This window comes from Cucurbita pepo, chromosome LG16, assembly GCF_002806865.2.
Source record: "Cucurbita pepo subsp. pepo cultivar mu-cu-16 chromosome LG16, ASM280686v2, whole genome shotgun sequence".
NCBI classification, from domain to species: Eukaryota; Viridiplantae; Streptophyta; class Magnoliopsida; order Cucurbitales; family Cucurbitaceae; genus Cucurbita; species Cucurbita pepo.
Genome location: NC_036653.1, coordinates 4,670,974 through 4,688,122, shown reverse-complemented (window position 1 = coordinate 4,688,122; position 17,149 = coordinate 4,670,974). Strand labels below are relative to the sequence as shown.

The 17,149-nt window shown below is 39.0% G+C and overlaps 3 protein-coding genes across 4 annotated transcripts in view; 2 read left to right on the top strand and 1 right to left on the bottom strand.

Annotated features, from left to right (window-relative positions):
• Nucleotides 1-1,096: 1,096 nt before the first annotated feature.
• LOC111776760 (cysteine protease RD19A) lies at nt 1,097-3,047 on the bottom strand. The gene is made up of 4 exons (XM_023656106.1): nt 2,515-3,047; nt 2,272-2,391; nt 1,780-2,026; nt 1,097-1,690 (listed from the first exon to the last, which is right to left on the bottom strand). Exons 1-4 carry the CDS (start codon nt 2,998-3,000, stop codon nt 1,413-1,415), a joined length of 1,131 nt encoding a protein of 376 aa, XP_023511874.1. The 5' UTR covers nt 3,001-3,047; the 3' UTR covers nt 1,097-1,412.
• A 1,310-nt stretch (nt 3,048-4,357) lies between these two features.
• Nucleotides 4,358-9,830, top strand: LOC111776758 (coatomer subunit alpha-1-like). 2 transcript variants are annotated; one of them, XM_023656103.1, is made up of 4 exons: nt 4,358-4,588; nt 4,876-5,099; nt 5,512-6,006; nt 6,504-9,830. In XM_023656103.1, exons 2-4 carry the CDS (start codon nt 4,892-4,894, stop codon nt 9,455-9,457), a joined length of 3,657 nt encoding a protein of 1,218 aa, XP_023511871.1. In that variant the 5' UTR covers nt 4,358-4,588; nt 4,876-4,891; the 3' UTR covers nt 9,458-9,830. The 2 variants fall into 2 exon arrangements, with proteins under 2 accessions (XP_023511871.1, XP_023511872.1); XM_023656104.1 differs by having other exon boundaries at nt 4,849-5,099.
• Nucleotides 9,831-11,545: 1,715 nt separating this feature from the next.
• Nucleotides 11,546-17,149, top strand: part of LOC111776759 (WD repeat-containing protein 13) — a 15,169-nt gene continuing 9,565 nt past the window's right edge. Inside the window, exons 1-3 of the mRNA XM_023656105.1 lie at nt 11,546-12,059; nt 13,593-13,702; nt 13,920-13,989. Of these exons, the coding sequence (XP_023511873.1) occupies nt 11,859-12,059; nt 13,593-13,702; nt 13,920-13,989 (381 nt within the window). The 5' untranslated portion in view covers nt 11,546-11,858. The remainder of the gene's footprint in view (nt 12,060-13,592; nt 13,703-13,919; nt 13,990-17,149) is intronic.

The window sequence follows — 17,149 nt, the reverse complement described above, 5'->3', positions numbered from 1 at the left end:
AGTGTTATATTGAACAGCTTTAAGCATGTTCTTCTACGAAAAGATCGTTGTCACACTTTTATTGCATAATATTCTTAACATTCTCCATTACCCTAAGCAAGACCAACTTTGCTTTTGTATAAACGCGTCCCCAAAATAGCTTGGACTGAATCAAGGCCATTGTTGCTTTTACTTGTGGCACCTTTCATATCCACTTCTCCACTTCTCCACCTCCATTTTCTCTAAACCCTCATTCTCCTCCCTCAAAACAATTTTTGTAACTTTATAGCTTTGCAACTTCTATTCAAAGTGCTTCTTTGTGTAATGTTGTCGAGAATCTCTAAGTACAAAGCCTTCTCGAGTTCACGAGTGACAATCTCCACTCTGCTTGTCTAAGTCTTCCTAAGTTACCCGATTTCTTTGTGGAGAAGATGGGTTGAGTGAGGCCATTGAGGTTACTGAAGCATGGATTTGGGGCGATTGTTAATCTTTTAGTGATATCTTGCTGGAAAGAAAAAGTATTGCTCGTGGTTTGCTTAAGCAAGAGAGACTTTTATTTGATTAAGAGTTGAAAATTAGAACATATAAACACTTTGATGAGAAACTTCTACTTTTATTTGGAAGAAAGAAAAAGAGCAAGATCGTTGTAAGGATATAAGAACAGAGGAGAAAGAAACATTAATAATCTCATTGTTACATTAACAATTTTATTGTTAGTTACTTTATATGACAATTTACTTTTTGTCAAACATCAAAGTTGAAATTTATATTTTAACCTAAAAATAATATAAATATTAAACCCTAAGAAATGAAATTGAAATTTTAAAAGACCTTTTCTGAATAACTTTAAACCTGATAGATCAAAAAACCTAAAGTCAAATATTCTTCCAACAAAGTGATCATGACATACCCCACAAGCAAGATTTCTTGGCAACGACAAGCTTAGCTATAATCTTTAGATATTTTACACTTGTACTAAATTGACGTGGACCATAACAGAGATGACCGAGAGTCGATTCGGTACGATTGAAACCTTAACAGAAAATGGTTCCAAATGGATTTCTTTAATAAGCATTGTCATTATCATGTTGACGTTTAGAATCTGAAAAGATAAAGATGACACATCAAGAAAGCATCTTTCGGCTATCATTGTTGACATTTACATTGGGACAAGTTTTCATTGGCATCTCTATCAAGTTGAGCAGGTGAGCCAACCAACCCCAATTCATTGACAGATGATTGTTTTTTTTGCTTACAAGCAATCCCTTCTCCATAATAGCTTGAAGAACTAAATATAACTATGCATTAGATAAACCAGAGAATTTAAATTCTACTTTTAGAGAGACATCCCTCCCACCAATGCTAGAAATGGCAGTGATAATGTTGCAGTAATATATACACGAATTGTAGCTGTGAGAGTAATTCTCCATAAACTAGTTTGCGGCGGTATGAACTGCGGCCACTGTCGATACCATGGAATCGACCCCACAGACGTTGCGACCTCTGCAGATTTTGTAGAATCCATTCTCCCCCCATTTCGCTCCCCACGAGTTCTTAATGATCCAGTAAGGCTTCTCTTTCATTCGGATGGGAGCATAGCCAGCAGACCCATAACCAACCAACAAAACTCCGTGATCCAAGCGCTTTGAGCAAATGTATGGGCAAGAAACGCCTCCTACATATGTCTGCATGTATACGGCGTTGATAGCAACTGCATTTAAGAGAATTTGAGCAGTCAGGAACCCTGATTGATTAGAGAAAGTAATAGGATTCAAGAAAAGCTTGGTTGAATGAAATTACCTGCAAGAGGGCCATTCTTCAAGAGATTGGCAGCAATTTGTTCTTCATCAAGGGATACAACACTGAAGTTGGCCACTGATGCAGCAATTTTGCTCTTGTCAAATTTGCAGGTTCCACGATCTGTACCAGTGTATGGGTAGTCTTTCTCTTGCATAAGTCCACCGGCTTTCAGTGTATACTCGAATGCACTGTTCATTAGCCCTCCATTGCAGCCAGAATCACAGGAGTCTTTTTCTTCTGGATCACACTGGAAAAAGTATAGAAATGCTTTAAAACTTAATTATTTGTCAAGTACTTTCAGCCAATACTTGATGAACGCAAAGATTTATGACTTGTCTCATAGCATAGAACAGGAGTAATAAACAAATTTGTAGCATCTTATCGAGGGCAACCATGATTAACAAACGTGTAATTAGGTCTTCATCTACACGTTAAGCTGTAAATTTCACCAAAGAACAGAATATCGAAGACAAGTGAAAATTAAAACCAAACCTCGTGATCACAGTCTACGAGCTGTTGTTCGCTCAGGCTAACAAGTTTTCCAGTAGCAAGGAAGTTAGCGCCTTCAAGAGCACCGGTTGTACTGAAACTCCAGCACGATCCACACGAACCCTGAGAAAATAAAAACAAAAACAATCACAAAAATCAGAACCTTAGTTGAGTACCGACTAAAAAATAGCTAACGTAAACGAAATAGCCGAAGATGGAAAAATATGGTAAAAGAAAAACACAAACCTGATTCTTGACTTCCGTGACAGCGCCGTGATCTCTCCAATCGAAATCGGTTGGGAGATCATCCGTAGGAAGAATAGGGGCCTTGTTAGCATCCGCAGGGAGACGAAGACGATCTCTAAGCCCTAGAAACGATCTCCTGAACTCCGATGGAGTCAAATCAGAAAACTGAGTGACGCCATGAGTAGCAGAGGAATCAAGAGCCTGGTGGCGTCGAGCTCGCCTCAGGTTAGCTTTAAAGATCCTGAACCGGTGATCATGCTCCTCGTTGGAGGCGTACGACTTCCCAAACCTTCGCTTAAAGATCGAAAAGTGGTGCTCGGCTCCGAGTAGCAGATCGTCGCCATTACTTCCTCCGTTGACTCCTCCGTCGTCGACAACCTGACGGATTATAAAATCTCCCTCCGATTCTCCGGAGAGGACCTCGCTGCCAATCGCCGTGGCGGCTATAAGAGAGAGAACGACGAGGAAAGAGAAACCCTTCACCATTTTCACCGCTGAGAATTGAAGGAGAAAAAATGGAGAAGAAGACCTGTGATTATGGGTATCAGAGCAGGCCATTTTATGCTGATGCTTCGTGAGGAGAGTTATACTACTGTGTAGCTAGTTTCTTTGTAACCCAGTGTTAATCTTTTAATCCTGACCGTTCCTTATTAGTAGCGGTGGGCCCACCAAAATATAAACGGTGCAGATTTGGGGCTCGTTTCTGACGTTGTAGAAGATAACTGCCAGCCTTATCTGTGTTTTGCTTGAAGAAAGGGAAACGATAAGCCAATGAAACGCCGACACGTGTAAGATTTTGATTCGGTATTCTAAAAGCTTGTATTTACGTTTTTTTTTTTAATTGGGTAACTTGATTCTGGTCGGCATGGTCCGGCCCATCGAGGGCTTGGTCTCTCTCGGATTCTTTTGGGCTTTTCGTGGAACAAGGCCCAATGTTCATAAATTCCTAATGGGCGTCTTCTTAGAACCCGGCCCATTGTATTTACAATTAAATCAAAAACTTATTTATTTCTTTAAAAAATAAAATATATTAAGTTATAGTACATATACTATATTAAGTTACAATTAAGACAATGATTCTTAATGCGAGACCTCATACATGTTATATGTCACATAGATATGGACAATTCTCAAGTATGATACGGACGTGTACACCATGATATTATATGCACTCATTTCTTTTATGTTAATTTTTTGCAGCGTGAGCGTTCACTAGCCCATAGCCTAGGAGCATAGATGAGCTCACCTAGTTAGTTCATGCGCGTGTGTGAGCTACGTTCAGAGAAGTACTATGCATCAAATTGTATCCATATAGTAATGCCCAAGAAACAACAACGAAAAGTAATCCCACTAGTCAGAAAAAAGCTCGTTATTGCATGTGGTTGTATTTTCCAACTCCAACAGTGGGGTCACCTATTAAGTATTCTTAAACATTCATCTTATGTCTATCGGTTTTTTAGGTAAAGGCAAGAGGCTCGTATACAGACAACGGAGCCAGCTAAGAAGACCATGGAAAAAAATCACGTCGGATAGTTTTCTGCATTTACGTCATAGTTCCATTGTCGAGTAGTTTAGTAGCATTTTTATCTTCGAGTCTCAATAAGAGGTGTTTATATATATATATATATATATATATATATATATATATATATAGGCGGGATAGGGACGGAAATAATTCCCGACACCACTTATTAATTAAAAAATCTCTACTCACTTTCTTTTCCATTTAAACAGAGATTCTACCGCGGTAAAAAGTAAAAAGTAAAAAGTAAAAAGTATTTATGGAGGTTGAATCAAACCAAGTTCTTTAGATATTTGGTGGTTGTTTTTGACTAACCAAATTTCACACTTTTATCCCTACGTTCTTAGAAAATTACGACTCTGGCCTGTCACCCGACTGAGGCAAGATCCAGGAGAAGACTGCAAAGCCCTCGTTCATCGTCATCTCCCTTCATTTCTACTCTATCCAATTCTCTCTCTAGAAATACTCCAAATCCATAAACCTCTTGCTGCTGCTGATCGTGGATGCCGTCGCGGGCCTTTGTCGATTTCTTACGTATTGATCAGATCTGAGGTAAAAATTTAAGGCGTTGTTGTTACATTCTGTAGTCGGAATCTATCTAGATCATTCCCAATTCACGTGATTAGGTTTGTTTTGGTCGGAATCTGGCTCTGTTTGTTTACTGAGGAACTTGTATAAATGTTACTTGAATGCTTAATCCTAGAAATTTCAGTTCTGGATGGTTCATTAGCTGGAAGCCATATGGATTGGCTCGTTGTTAATTGCTGAAGTGAACTTATCTGATCAATTGGTGTCGTGGAAATTCATTTTAGGTTTTGATGCTATCCGATTCTGTGCAGAGTTTATCGTTTGAAGATGTTGACGAAGTTCGAGACCAAGAGTAATAGAGTCAAAGGACTGAGTTTCCATACTAAGAGGCCATGGATCCTTGCAAGTCTTCACAGCGGAGTGATCCAGCTATGGGACTATCGGATGGGCACACTTATTGATAGATTTGATGAGCATGAGGGGCCTGTTCGCGGCGTTCACTTTCACAAGTCTCAGCCTCTATTTGTTTCCGGAGGTTCCATATTCATCTTTCACTTTGCTTTACATAACTCTTTTCTTACAAAAAATTGCTTTAGGCTACTCCTAACTGAATGTTAGTGCTGTTGTGTATATGCCTATTTTGTTTCCTTGCCTTGCTTCTGAAAGTTTACCCCCACCCCCACCTCCACCCGCCTGGCGGATGAAATACCTCATGAATTAGAAGAGAACAATTAGTAAGTTTCAGCCATATAAATTATGAATTGGAGTGACGGCATGACAACAACAGTTCTCTTTCGTTTTTTAAAAAAATGGATAACTTATTATGTCAGATTCAAATTTTCCTTTCTAGGAGAGAGGACTCAATGCTTTGCATCCATCAATTAACATAATGGTGCTTAAGTTTCTGAGTTTGGCATGTTAATGGTTTCATATTCTTCTTTCTTCAGGGGATGATTACAAGATTAAAGTATGGAACCATAAGACTCATAAGTGTCTGTTTACTCTTCTTGGACATCTTGATTACATCCGTACTGTGCAATTTCACCACGAGTGTCCGTGGATTGTGAGTGCTAGTGATGATCAGACTATTCGTTTATGGAACTGGCAGTCACGCACTTGCATTTCTGTGTTGACTGGCCATAACCACTATGTTATGTGTGCTTCGTTCCATCCCAAGGAAGATCTTGTTGTGTCAGCTTCTCTTGATCAGACAGTGCGTGTATGGGACATTGGTGCATTAAGAAAGAAGACAGTATCCCCAGCCGATGATGTGCTTCGGTTGAGTCAGATGAATTCTGATCTCTTTGGTGGTGTTGATGCTGTTGTTAAATATGTTTTGGAAGGTCATGACCGAGGAGTTAATTGGGCAGCTTTCCATCCTACCTTGCCGTTAATTGTGTCTGGTGCCGATGATCGTCAAGTGAAATTGTGGCGAATGAATGGTACTATTCAAGATTCAAGATCATTTGCTTTATTTACATTGGTTTATAATTGTGGCTAATACTTGTTGCACTTGGCAGGGCCCTAAATTGTCCTATCTCATGTTGGCAAGACTTGTTGGAAATGTTAATATTCTATCAGCTTTTTCTTCCCTAGTGTTGATTGATGTGGTTAGGTTGTTGGTTGAAACTTTAATTAAAGCTACTGCCAGATAGAATTTTCTTAATAAAATCATTAGGAGAGATGATAGTTTTCAGTTTCTTTTCAGCCAAGTGGCTGAATAAGGCTTAGATATTCTTTGAATATTTTAATGAATATGAGGACTTCAAATTTATGAATTGTTTGCGAACACGTTACTCATTTCTTCTGATAGGTTCCCTCCGAAACACACCTACACACTCAGAAAAAGAGAGATGGAAATGAAATGCTAACTTAACTGCAATATCTGCTTCAATTGTTTTTGGCCTTTTATGGTTAATTGCTTATTTTAATTTTTCAGATACGAAGGCATGGGAAGTGGACACACTAAGGGGGCACATGAATAATGTTTCGTGTGTAATGTTCCATGCAAAACAAGACATTATTGTCTCCAATTCAGAGGATAAAAGTATTCGTATTTGGGATGCAACGAAGCGGACTGGACTTCAGACTTTCCGTCGCGAGCATGACCGGTTCTGGATACTTGCTGCTCATCCTGAGATGAATCTACTCGCAGCTGGTCATGACAGTGGCATGATTGTTTTTAAGTTGGAGAGGGAAAGGCCTGCATTTGCTATTAGTGGTGATTCTCTATTTTATATAAAGGACCGTTTTCTGTGCTTCTATGAGTTTTCAACTCAAAAAGACACCCAAGTAACCCCAATTCGAAGGCCTGGTTCCACTAGCTTGAATCAGAGCCCTAGGAGTCTCTCTTTTAGCCCCACAGAAAATGCTGTTCTTATTTGCTCGGATCTAGATGGGGGGTGCTATGAACTGTACACCATTCCTAGAGATAGCTTTGGCAGAGGTGATAACGTGCAAGATGCCAAGAGAGGAACTGGAGGCTCAGCAGTATTTGTGGCTCGGAATAGGTTTGCTGTGCTTGATAAAAGCAACAACCAAGTCTTATTAAAAAATCTTAGGAATGAAGTTGTTAAAAAGACTCCCCTACCCATAACCACAGATGCAATCTTTTATGCTGGAACTGGTAACTTATTGTGTAGGGCAGAGGACAAAGTAGTTATATACGATCTTCAGCAGAGAATTGTTCTTGGTGATCTGCAAACCCCTTTCGTGAAATATGTTATATGGTCCAATGACATGGAAAGTGTTGCCTTACTCAGTAAACACGCAATTATTATTGCAAATAAGAAGCTTGTACACCAGTGCACTCTTCACGAGACAATTCGTGTAAAGAGCGGAGGATGGGATGATAATGGGGTCTTTATTTATACAACTTTAAACCACATAAAATACTGCCTTCCCAATGGAGATAGTGGTATAATCAGAACCCTTGATGTTCCAATATATATTACAAAGGTTTCTGGCAACACACTCTTTTGCTTGGATAGGGATGGGATAAATCAGCGTTTCATTATTGATGCAACGGAATACATATTCAAACTCTCTCTGTTGAGGAAGAGATTTGACCATGTCATGAGCATGATAAGGAACTCACAGCTCTGTGGGCAAGCAATGATTGCATATTTGCAACAAAAGGGGTTTCCTGAAGTTGCACTTCACTTTGTGAAGGACGAGAGAACCCGGTTCAATTTGGCTCTTGAGAGTGGAAACATTCAGATTGCAGTTGCATCTGCTACAGCAATTGATGAGAAAGATCATTGGTATAGGCTGGGTGTGGAGGCTCTTCGCCAAGGCAATGCAGGCATTGTGGAATATGCCTACCAGAAGACAAAAAATTTTGATAGGTTATCATTCCTTTATCTCATAACTGGTAACACAGCAAAACTGTCCAAGATGTTAAAGATTGCTGAAGTTAAGAATGACGTCATGGGTCAATTTCATAATGCTCTATATCTCGGTGATGTCCGGGAGCGTGTAAAGATCTTGGAGAGTGTTGGCCACTTACCTCTTGCTTATATCACCGCATCAACCCATGGTCTACATGATGTAGCTGAAAGGTTAGCTGCTGAATTGGGAGATAATGTTCCATCTTTACCTGAAGGAAAAGCAGCATCGCTGTTATTGCCCCCTACTCCTGTTATATGTGCTGGTGACTGGCCACTTCTGAGAGTGATGAAAGGAATATTTGAAGGTGGGCTGGATAATGTGGGTGGTGGTCCTGCAGATGATGATGAGGAGGTTGCAGATGGTGATTGGGGTGAGGAGCTGGAAGTGGTTGATGTCGATGGCTTACAGAATGGGGATGTGGCAGCAATTTTGGAGGATGGGGAAGGTGCAGAAGAAAATGAGGAAGAAGGGGGATGGGACCTTGAAGATTTGGAGCTCCCACCTGAAGCTGATACTCCAAAAGTATCAGTCAGTGCTCGTAGTTCGGTTTTTGTGGCCCCAACACCTGGCTTGCCTGCCAGCCAGGCTTGGATTCAGCGGTCATCCCTCGCTGCAGAACATGTTGCTGCTGGTAATTTTGATACTGCAATGCGGCTGCTTAACAGGCAACTAGGAATTAAAAACTTTGCTCCTTTGCGAACCATGTTTCTGGATCTTCATGCTGGAAGTCAAACCTACATTCGCGCTCTTTCATCTGTTCCCATACTAACATTGGCAGTAGAACGAGGATACAATGAATCTGGTAATGCAAATGCAAAAGGATCCCCTGCACTTATTTTCAGTTTCTCTCAGTTGGAAGAGAAGCTTAAAGCTGGTTATAAAGCCACAACATCTGGGAAGTTTGCTGAGGCTCTTCGTCTCTTTCTCGGCATTCTTCATACCATTCCTCTGATTGTTGTCGAGTCTAGGAGGGAAGTCGATGAGGTGAAGGAGTTGATTATTATCGTCAAAGAGTATGTTCTGGGTTCGCAAATAGAGCTTAAGAGGAGGGAACTTAAGGACAATCCCGCCCGTCAGATGGAGCTTGCAGCCTATTTTACTCACTGTAACCTTCAAATGCCACACTTGAGACTTGCTTTATTAAATGCTATGTCAGTCTGCTACAAGGCAAAGAACCTTGCCAGCGCCGCAAACTTTGCCCGGAGGCTGCTAGAAACCAATCCCCCAGTTGAGAACCAAGCAAAGACAGCCAGGCAAGTGATACAGGCTGCAGAGAGGAATATGAAAGATTCACATCAACTGAACTATGATTTTAGAAACCCTTTCGTGACCTGTGGAGCGACTTATGTGCCAATCTATCGAGGACAGAAGGACGTCTCGTGCCCATACTGTAGCTCCAGGTTTGTGCCAAGTCAGGAAGGGCAACTCTGTACCGTGTGTGATCTTGCTGTTGTTGGGGCCGATGCATCTGGTTTACATTGTTCTCCCACTCAAGTTCGATGATGATCGGACAGTCACAATCCGGTTGGATCATTTCTCGATCTCCTCGACGCATCCTTCCAACTAAGGAGCCAGACGATTATCTCATAGAGTCATTCAGACGTACTCGTGGAAGGTAAACATTGAAAAATACTGTGCTGTCTGCTACTTAAAATTTCTTCTACCTATTTTTGTTTCTTTAGTTGATTGTGATTCCCTGTAATAAAGTTTTCAGAATTTTGACGTAGATACATGCTAGGTGTACTGATAGGTAAGAATACTGGAGTCCCCTTTCGGATTAGATGATTGTTACAGGTCAGGGACACATTTTAAACGATAATGTATGCAAGGCCCTCGGGTCTTTTTCGATATTCTATGAAAAGCTTGTGTTGTTTTACTCGGTGACTTGGTGTAAAAGATTTAGATTATGGTTGATTCTGGAAGGGAATGATTCGGTTTTAGCGACTCGGTTTCGAGTTTTACTAACATAGTAAGGCAATAGTGTCAAAGATATGTTTGATGAGTAGCATCTATTTGGAAGGTCCATGTCCAGTTCTTTTTGCTCTTCCTTAGTTCCAGACTGGTTTCTTAATTGTGTAAGTGATGTAATTTAGATATTATATATCACTTGTGATTAATATACCAAATTTTAGAGTAGCCCAGTCACGTAGTTATTGTAGATTTTAGTTTTTATATTTTTGTTAAGCCAGAGGTTTATTATGTGTTACCTGTCAATTTGAGTACAGATGGAAGCTACATATGTGTATCAATAATATATCAATTGTGTATCGATAACGTATTATATCAATAGTATATCAACATTTCAAGGTAAAATATATCCGTGCATGTGATATGGTATCACTCCAGAAAAAGTAAGATTCTTATTACCTTTTTTTACCTGATATCTCAATGCAATAATATTTATTTAAGATTTGAATTATTTCATACACAAAATTGATTGTGTATTGCTAATAAACCTAAACTCTTTTTAGCACAAATATTTTATTTTATTTTATTATTATTTTTTTTTTTGCTGCATTTTTCAAATCTCCTTTATAAAGTATGGTTTTATATAGCCTAAAAAATGAAAATTATTGACCTTGCATTTTAAGAGAGGTAATTTTTATACTTTATGACCATAATTAGCCAACTTTTTAGTAAATAAAGTCCTTCGTCGAGTTCGTTTCTCTTTTTTGAAGTGCTGTCTCGATTACTTTAATTCATTAGATTTAGTAGTAGGTTTTGAAATTATAAATAATATCTCGAATAACAAGAAGAAAAGTCTCGCACGAGAGGAATGAAATTGAGGAACCCGACTCAACATCGAAGTGGTCTCCTACGCAACCATCATCTTGTTGGGTTTGGGTTGCCTACGGTTACACTAACTAGCGTCATTGTTAAGGATAGTTCGAAGCTTTTAGCACTTGGTGCCAGCGTGCCAAGGAGAAGTGGTTGCTTCGCTTCCTTAAGTATGATGAAGCCAAATGCTTTTGGATCTGACCCATTCCTCATTTGATGATTCCCAGTAGAGAGAGCCTTTTGACAACCTGACTTTTTCGAAGGGTCGGCGGAACATGAGAGCCTCAACTCATGCATCGATTTATCGAAAGAACCGTGGCCTCCGGATGATGGGGTTTCTTTTCACAAGAGAGGGTTCCCTTCTATTCCTAAGTGGGGAAGGTAAAATAAAGGGCTTCGACCCAATTAGGAAAAGAGGATAAGTTCAGACAACATAATTGTGAAACTGAGCTGGAGAGATTAAAGTAATAGAATTGTGAAACCGAGTTATAGGGATGAATTAATGAAATATAATAATTACAAATTATCATCCACCCAAAATTTGTAACCATCTAAGAATCTTCATTTAATTTCATGTTCCAGAATTGAGATACTTTGGTTCATATCAGCATTACTAATATATCAACACTCGTATTAATAGTACGTCAATACTATCACTTATATATTGCCGTGTTTTTTTTTTTTTAATGTGGGTAGTTTGGACTTTTCACCCTTAGATTTTTTTTTTAATTTTTATTTTTTGTCATTCTTACACCGCCCCCTTCAAAGTTTATTGTTCTTCAATAGTTAGTTAAAAAAAAAAAAAGAAAAAAGAAGAAAAATAGAAAAACGAAACAAAATTATTACAGTCAAACCTGTGACCCAATAACGCCATTGACGACGATTTCATTTCATGAGTGGCGGTTGCCGTTGCCGTTGCCGTTGCTGTTGCCGTTGCCGTTGCCAGAATAAACCGACGGAGCTCCGGTCACTCTATCAAATGAGATTCGGTCAACATATATAAATAATTCAGTATTATTCGGGTCTGGTCTGGATCTGCCACCCATCAGCCGTCCGGTCATCGGGGGAATTGACGAACTAAGCTGATTGATCTTCGATGGCGGACTCGTAGAAAAGCTTCGTGACAATGGCGGAGCAAAGGACCGAGGATGATAGCTCAACGAAGGAAGTCGGAGAGGTGGAGAAGGAGAAACAGCAGAAGAATATGGATCGGGAACTTCTCAGCTGCTTGCTCCAACCTACAAGTATTGGTGTTGATCCGGACTATATTGGCATGCGTCGTCTCTTGCTCCATCGGAAGGCTGAAGCCGCGGTTCTTCGTCGGAAAGTAAGCATTCCTCTGCAGCTTTATTTTTTATTTTTGGATTTTTTTCTGCATTTTTTTCCCTATTTCATAAGGTTTTGAGTTAAATTGTGATTTTTTTTTTTCCGTTTAATTGGGGAACTCGGATGTTACGGAGCATAATTTAAGTAGATTTGGTATGATGGTTTTGTGATTCCTTTTTCCCCCGGTAGTCGCGCTTGGATCGAATGAGAGCAGTGCTACATCAGTTGATAATCCTGATCTTGGTTCTGATTTTAGCTTGATGATCTGATAAATCTTCATTTCAAGTAACCTAGATCTTTTGAATGTGTTGCCTGAATCAGAAAAAACAGCACTTAGCTTAAGTTGAATTCCTCCATATTGAGGATTGGAGACCAGATGCCATGTAGCAACTCTTTTTGACATGTATAATTGAGCTTCGGAAAACTCCTTTGATCTAACTCCTCCAATCATTGACGCTTCAATATGTTTGAAGCGTCAATGACTGCATTTTTTTCTTCTAGTAGTTCAAGGTTCCAACGATTTTCATTATGTCCATCAAAGGGACAAATTATAAGGGTTCGTCCAATCAGAGTCCAGGAGAGGCTCCAGCACTGGTAGGTAAGGGTGAAGTCATCATAAGTGGTCGACTGGGACATTTTTTGAAGGAAAATTCATCGTTTTTCGCTTTAGGGTTTCTGTTTGGAAAGCAATTTTGTTAAATTGTTGCGTTCATTCTTGTCAGATGCTAGTCAATCCACTTCATGAATTTCTGATGGTTCAATTTGTTTATGCATCTTTTCCTGAGAATAACGTCAGGCTTTTTTTTTTTTTCCGTTTAATTGGGGAACTCGGATGTTACGGAGCATAATTTAAGTAGATTTGGTATGATGGTTTTGTGATTCCTTTTTCCCCCGGTAGTCGCGCTTGGATCGAATGAGAGCAGTGCTACATCAGTTGATAATCCTGATCTTGGTTCTGATTTTAGCTTGATGATCTGATAAATCTTCATTTCAAGTAACCTAGATCTTTTGAATGTGTTGCCTGAATCAGAAAAAACAGCACTTAGCTTAAGTTGAATTCCTCCATATTGAGGATTGGAGACCAGATGCCATGTAGCAACTCTTTTTGACATGTATAATTGAGCTTCGGAAAACTCCTTTGATCTAACTCCTCCAATCATTGACGCTTCAATATGTTTGAAGCGTCAATGACTGCATTTTTTTCTTCTAGTAGTTCAAGGTTCCAACGATTTTCATTATGTCCATCAAAGGGACAAATTATAAGGGTTCGTCCAATCAGAGTCCAGGAGAGGCTCCAGCACTGGTAGGTAAGGGTGAAGTCATCATAAGTGGTCGACTGGGACATTTTTTGAAGGAAAATTCATCGTTTTTCGCTTTAGGGTTTCTGTTTGGAAAGCAATTTTGTTAAATTGTTGCGTTCATTCTTGTCAGATGCTAGTCAATCCACTTCATGAATTTCTGATGGTTCAATTTGTTTATGCATCTTTTCCTGAGAATAACGTCAGGCTTCTTCTTCTATTGGTGTTTGCCAAAGGACTGGAAGTGCAATGGAAAAGGTTATGTGGCATTTCGCAATTACATACGCCGGCCAAGGAATTGGGAAAGCTCGCGTATACCAAGTCTTCAAAGCACCCCCGGAAGCAGGTTGCTAAAATTTTACTTGATGACTTAAAATATCCAATTCATAACCTGATACATTCTTCTCATGGCTTCCCTTTACTAATTTCAATTTGTTCTTTTATCTCAGTTGCAATAAATTATTATGAACTTCAATGATGAAACCTCCTATTTAATGAGTTACTTTTAAAGTTATATTCCGCATAATTCTGACATCAGGATAATTTACTGATTCATGCATCAGTGGAAGATGGATTCTTCCTCCAAGTTCGATCTCTGCCTTGCATGAGGTGGATAGCTGGAGTTCTATCAAGGTATATCCAATCTTGATTTCTTTTCTAGCAAACTATGCTTTCATTGAGAGAGAGAAAAAAGAAAGAAAAAAAAAAAAGATAGACAAAAGAAACAAATATAGCCCCAACAAGGAGATTAGGGTGCAAGGAATTGTGACCTTATATGAGATGAAAACTATCCAAACGCTGAATTGTCTTGTTATTTGAAGTTGTATGCATAGCTCATAGCATGGTAGTAACTGCTTTACTGCTCTATGAGAGACGAGACTGCCTCTCCCACAATTTCAACTTAAAGGATATCCTTCTCTGATTTGGGATCTCCTTACCTGTCTCTAATGCGTGTTTTTCTACTCAGACTTTGTATCCCCTAAATTTAGTTCTCTCGTCTTTGAGCTTGATCTGTCAGGTATCTTATCGTGTAAACCTTTCTTTGCCTGTTTGCTTGTTCAGCCTAATTCTTCTGTCCTCTCCGCCAATCTCTGGAAGGGTAAATTTCCTAAGAAGATTAGTTTCTTCTCATGGTCGGTTTCTTAGAAGAGAATTTCATACTTCAAATTTTATCTAGGGATCTTAATTTTTTTCTTTATGCTTTTAGTGGTGCATTTTGTGTAAGAGAACGTTAAAAGACTTTGGTTTATATTTTATGGATGTCTTTTACTGAAAAATTTTGGGGTAGTTTTTGTAAGATTTTCCATTTAGTTTGGCTCCTAGTAGGAATTGCTTCTCCACCCTTTTTTGCATTTGAGGACATTTTTTAACTAATATCCAAGAATTTTGAGGTCAACTTACGGAGACCTCAATTAATCTTCTGGAATAACTACCTAATTCCACAATATCTAGTTAGAAGACCCATAAGATTTCAGCATCTTATGTAGGTAGTTTGACTCTTTTTTATTGTTTCTAACCAAGTGATCTGTCATGGGAGAAAAGATCACTGCACCATTCAATTGATCAATTAGACCGGACAAGCGAGGGATAGGAATCTATACTTTACCTTGATTTTGTTAGTGGCTCAGTTGTCTATGCCCATTTGGCAAGTTCCATGTTTCTTTGGAGTTAAGAGTGCAGGGACTGCACAAGGACTAACACTTATTTTAATGCGCCCCTTATCCAAAAGTTGTTGATCTTGATCTTATAGAATCTTATGTTCTTTTATACATCCGGTAATGTGGCAAGTTTAGTAAAGTTGAACTTGGAAAGAAATCATTTGGTGTTTAATATTTCTTAATGGTGGCAAAGAATTTGGTTGGTAATTCTGGAAAGAATTCAGAACCTCCTGAACCAAGGTTGAATTTCTTCTTTTATTGGTTCTGCACATTTAGTTTGAACCACTGCCCAAATTTCTGATATTTCATTCAGCTTGAAATCTTTGGCTTCCATAACAGTAAACAACAGTGGTTTTGAATCTAATGGGTTCTTCTTGTCCGAGCTTGTACTCGTAGGTAGGAGGACAATTTTTTTTGCCCATCCACAGGAAATCATAAGTGTTTTCCCTTCCTTTAACAGTAAGCATATTTCTCAAAAATCTCTCTTTACTTCTTCCAATAATTCCTCCATGTTGAAGATTCAGCCAGACATTGTCGTGGGAGAGAGGCTTTGTGCCTCTTGGCCGGTTAAAGCAGTGCCTTCACCGAAGGTTGTGGGATTCTTTTTTTACCAGCCATCAGTTCCTTCATCGTAGGCTTTGATACCAATTAGTGTAAAACTAATTTTCTTGAGACAAATATTGGAGAGAAACTTGTTTTTTCTTTTCTGAAAAGTAATACCTCTTACAACCTAGTGTCCTCTATGTAAAGGCTACAAACCAGCCTTAGGTAAACTGGTAACTAAGTCTCTTACCTCAGTAAAAACATAAAAAACAGAAGTTTAAACAGAAAACAGAACAAAACAAAACAGAGATTACACTGAAGCCTACAAACTAAGGTCGTCAGAGAAGTAGTTAGAAGATTTACATCAAGACTCTCTTGAACTATCTTTTTTGCAATAAGGGAAGAGTTTTATGGCAGACTTGTCTTTTTCATTATTTTGTGGGGTATTTGGCTTAAGGTGAACAATAAGATGGGCTGAGAGATCTTTGAAGGAGATTTGAGAGTTGGTTAGGTTTAATTCTCTTTTATAGGTGCTTGTTAATCAAACTTTTTTTTTAATTACCAGCTTAGTCTCATTCTTTTGATTAGAGTTCGTTCTTGTAGCTAGTGTTGGGGGCGACTTTTTGTGGGCTTGTTTTTTGTATGTCCTTGTACATTCTTTTATTTTTCTAAGTGATATTTTGATTTCTAATCAAATAGAAGGTATCTTAAGTAGGTAGTTGTAGGGTGTTCTTTGATATTATTTGGAATCTCGTGCTTGATAGGTTTGGGAGGTTCGGTGAGTTTTCTGTTTTCTACTGAATTCTTTTTTATTTATTCATTTATTTATGATCATCAGCAACTGTAGCAATGCTAGAATCAAAACTTTCTTGAAGAAAAACTTGTATTATACCTCGGTAATTGCTGCCAAGTCTACTTCTGGGATAATTCTTCGGCTGAAGTCCATCCTTTAAAGGTCTCCTTCGCCTTGATATTTAGGACTTCAGAGCCAAAAATTCTGTAGTTATGGAGGTGTGGAACAATTGTAATTTTGCATGAGATCTTAATCTCAGGAGAAACCACTTTGATTGGGAGATGTATGAGTGGGCCAGACTTACCTTCTTGATGGGGTTAGATTGACTCAGCTAAAAGGCAGTCTGCTATGGAAACTATAGAGTTCTGGCATATTTTCTGTTGATTCTGCTGCGTAAGCTCTTCATGGGGATAATAGACGCCTTGATGAATCCTTTGGCAGTCTGATTTGGGACGGATTTGTGCCCCAATAAAATATCATTTTTCCTCTGGTCGTTGATCCTATAAAGTATAAACACACTGGATAAAGTGTAAACACCTGTTTATTGGATGCAATTAGCTGTCGAAGCTTAGAACTTCATTTGCAATCAGTTTTGTTTGTTCTAGTGTGGTACAAATCAGTTGGAAGGTTGTACTTTCGAGGCTCTCTCAAGCTGTTGGTTTAAGGACACAGCCAAATCCTATTCTTTCGATCTTTTTGTGACCTTGTACTGTACACGGCCTGGAGTGTCCGTCATAAGTCTGTCTTTTTCTTTTTGTAACAACTCTTCCTTATCCATTAACACCCCCCCCCCCCCCCC

Bases quoted from the DNA above. Each gene is read 5' to 3' on its own strand.
- LOC111776760 (XM_023656106.1), bottom strand. From the start codon at position 3,000: ATGGTGAAGGGTTTCTCTTTCCTCGTCGTTCTCTCTCTTATAGCCGCC. The intron at 2,392-2,514 runs GTTTGTGTTTTT...TTATTTTCTCAG, and splicing joins TCACGGAAGTCAAGAATCAG to GGTTCGTGTGGATCGTGCTG. The intron at 2,027-2,271 runs GTTTGGTTTTAA...TACTTTTTCCAG, and splicing joins TCGTAGACTGTGATCACGAG to TGTGATCCAGAAGAAAAAGA.
- LOC111776758 (XM_023656103.1), top strand. From the start codon at position 4,892: ATGTTGACGAAGTTCGAGACCAAGAGTAATAGAGTCAAAGGACTGAGT. The intron at 5,100-5,511 runs GTTCCATATTCA...TTCTTTCTTCAG, and splicing joins GCCTCTATTTGTTTCCGGAG to GGGATGATTACAAGATTAAA. The intron at 6,007-6,503 runs GTACTATTCAAG...TTAATTTTTCAG, and splicing joins GAAATTGTGGCGAATGAATG to ATACGAAGGCATGGGAAGTG.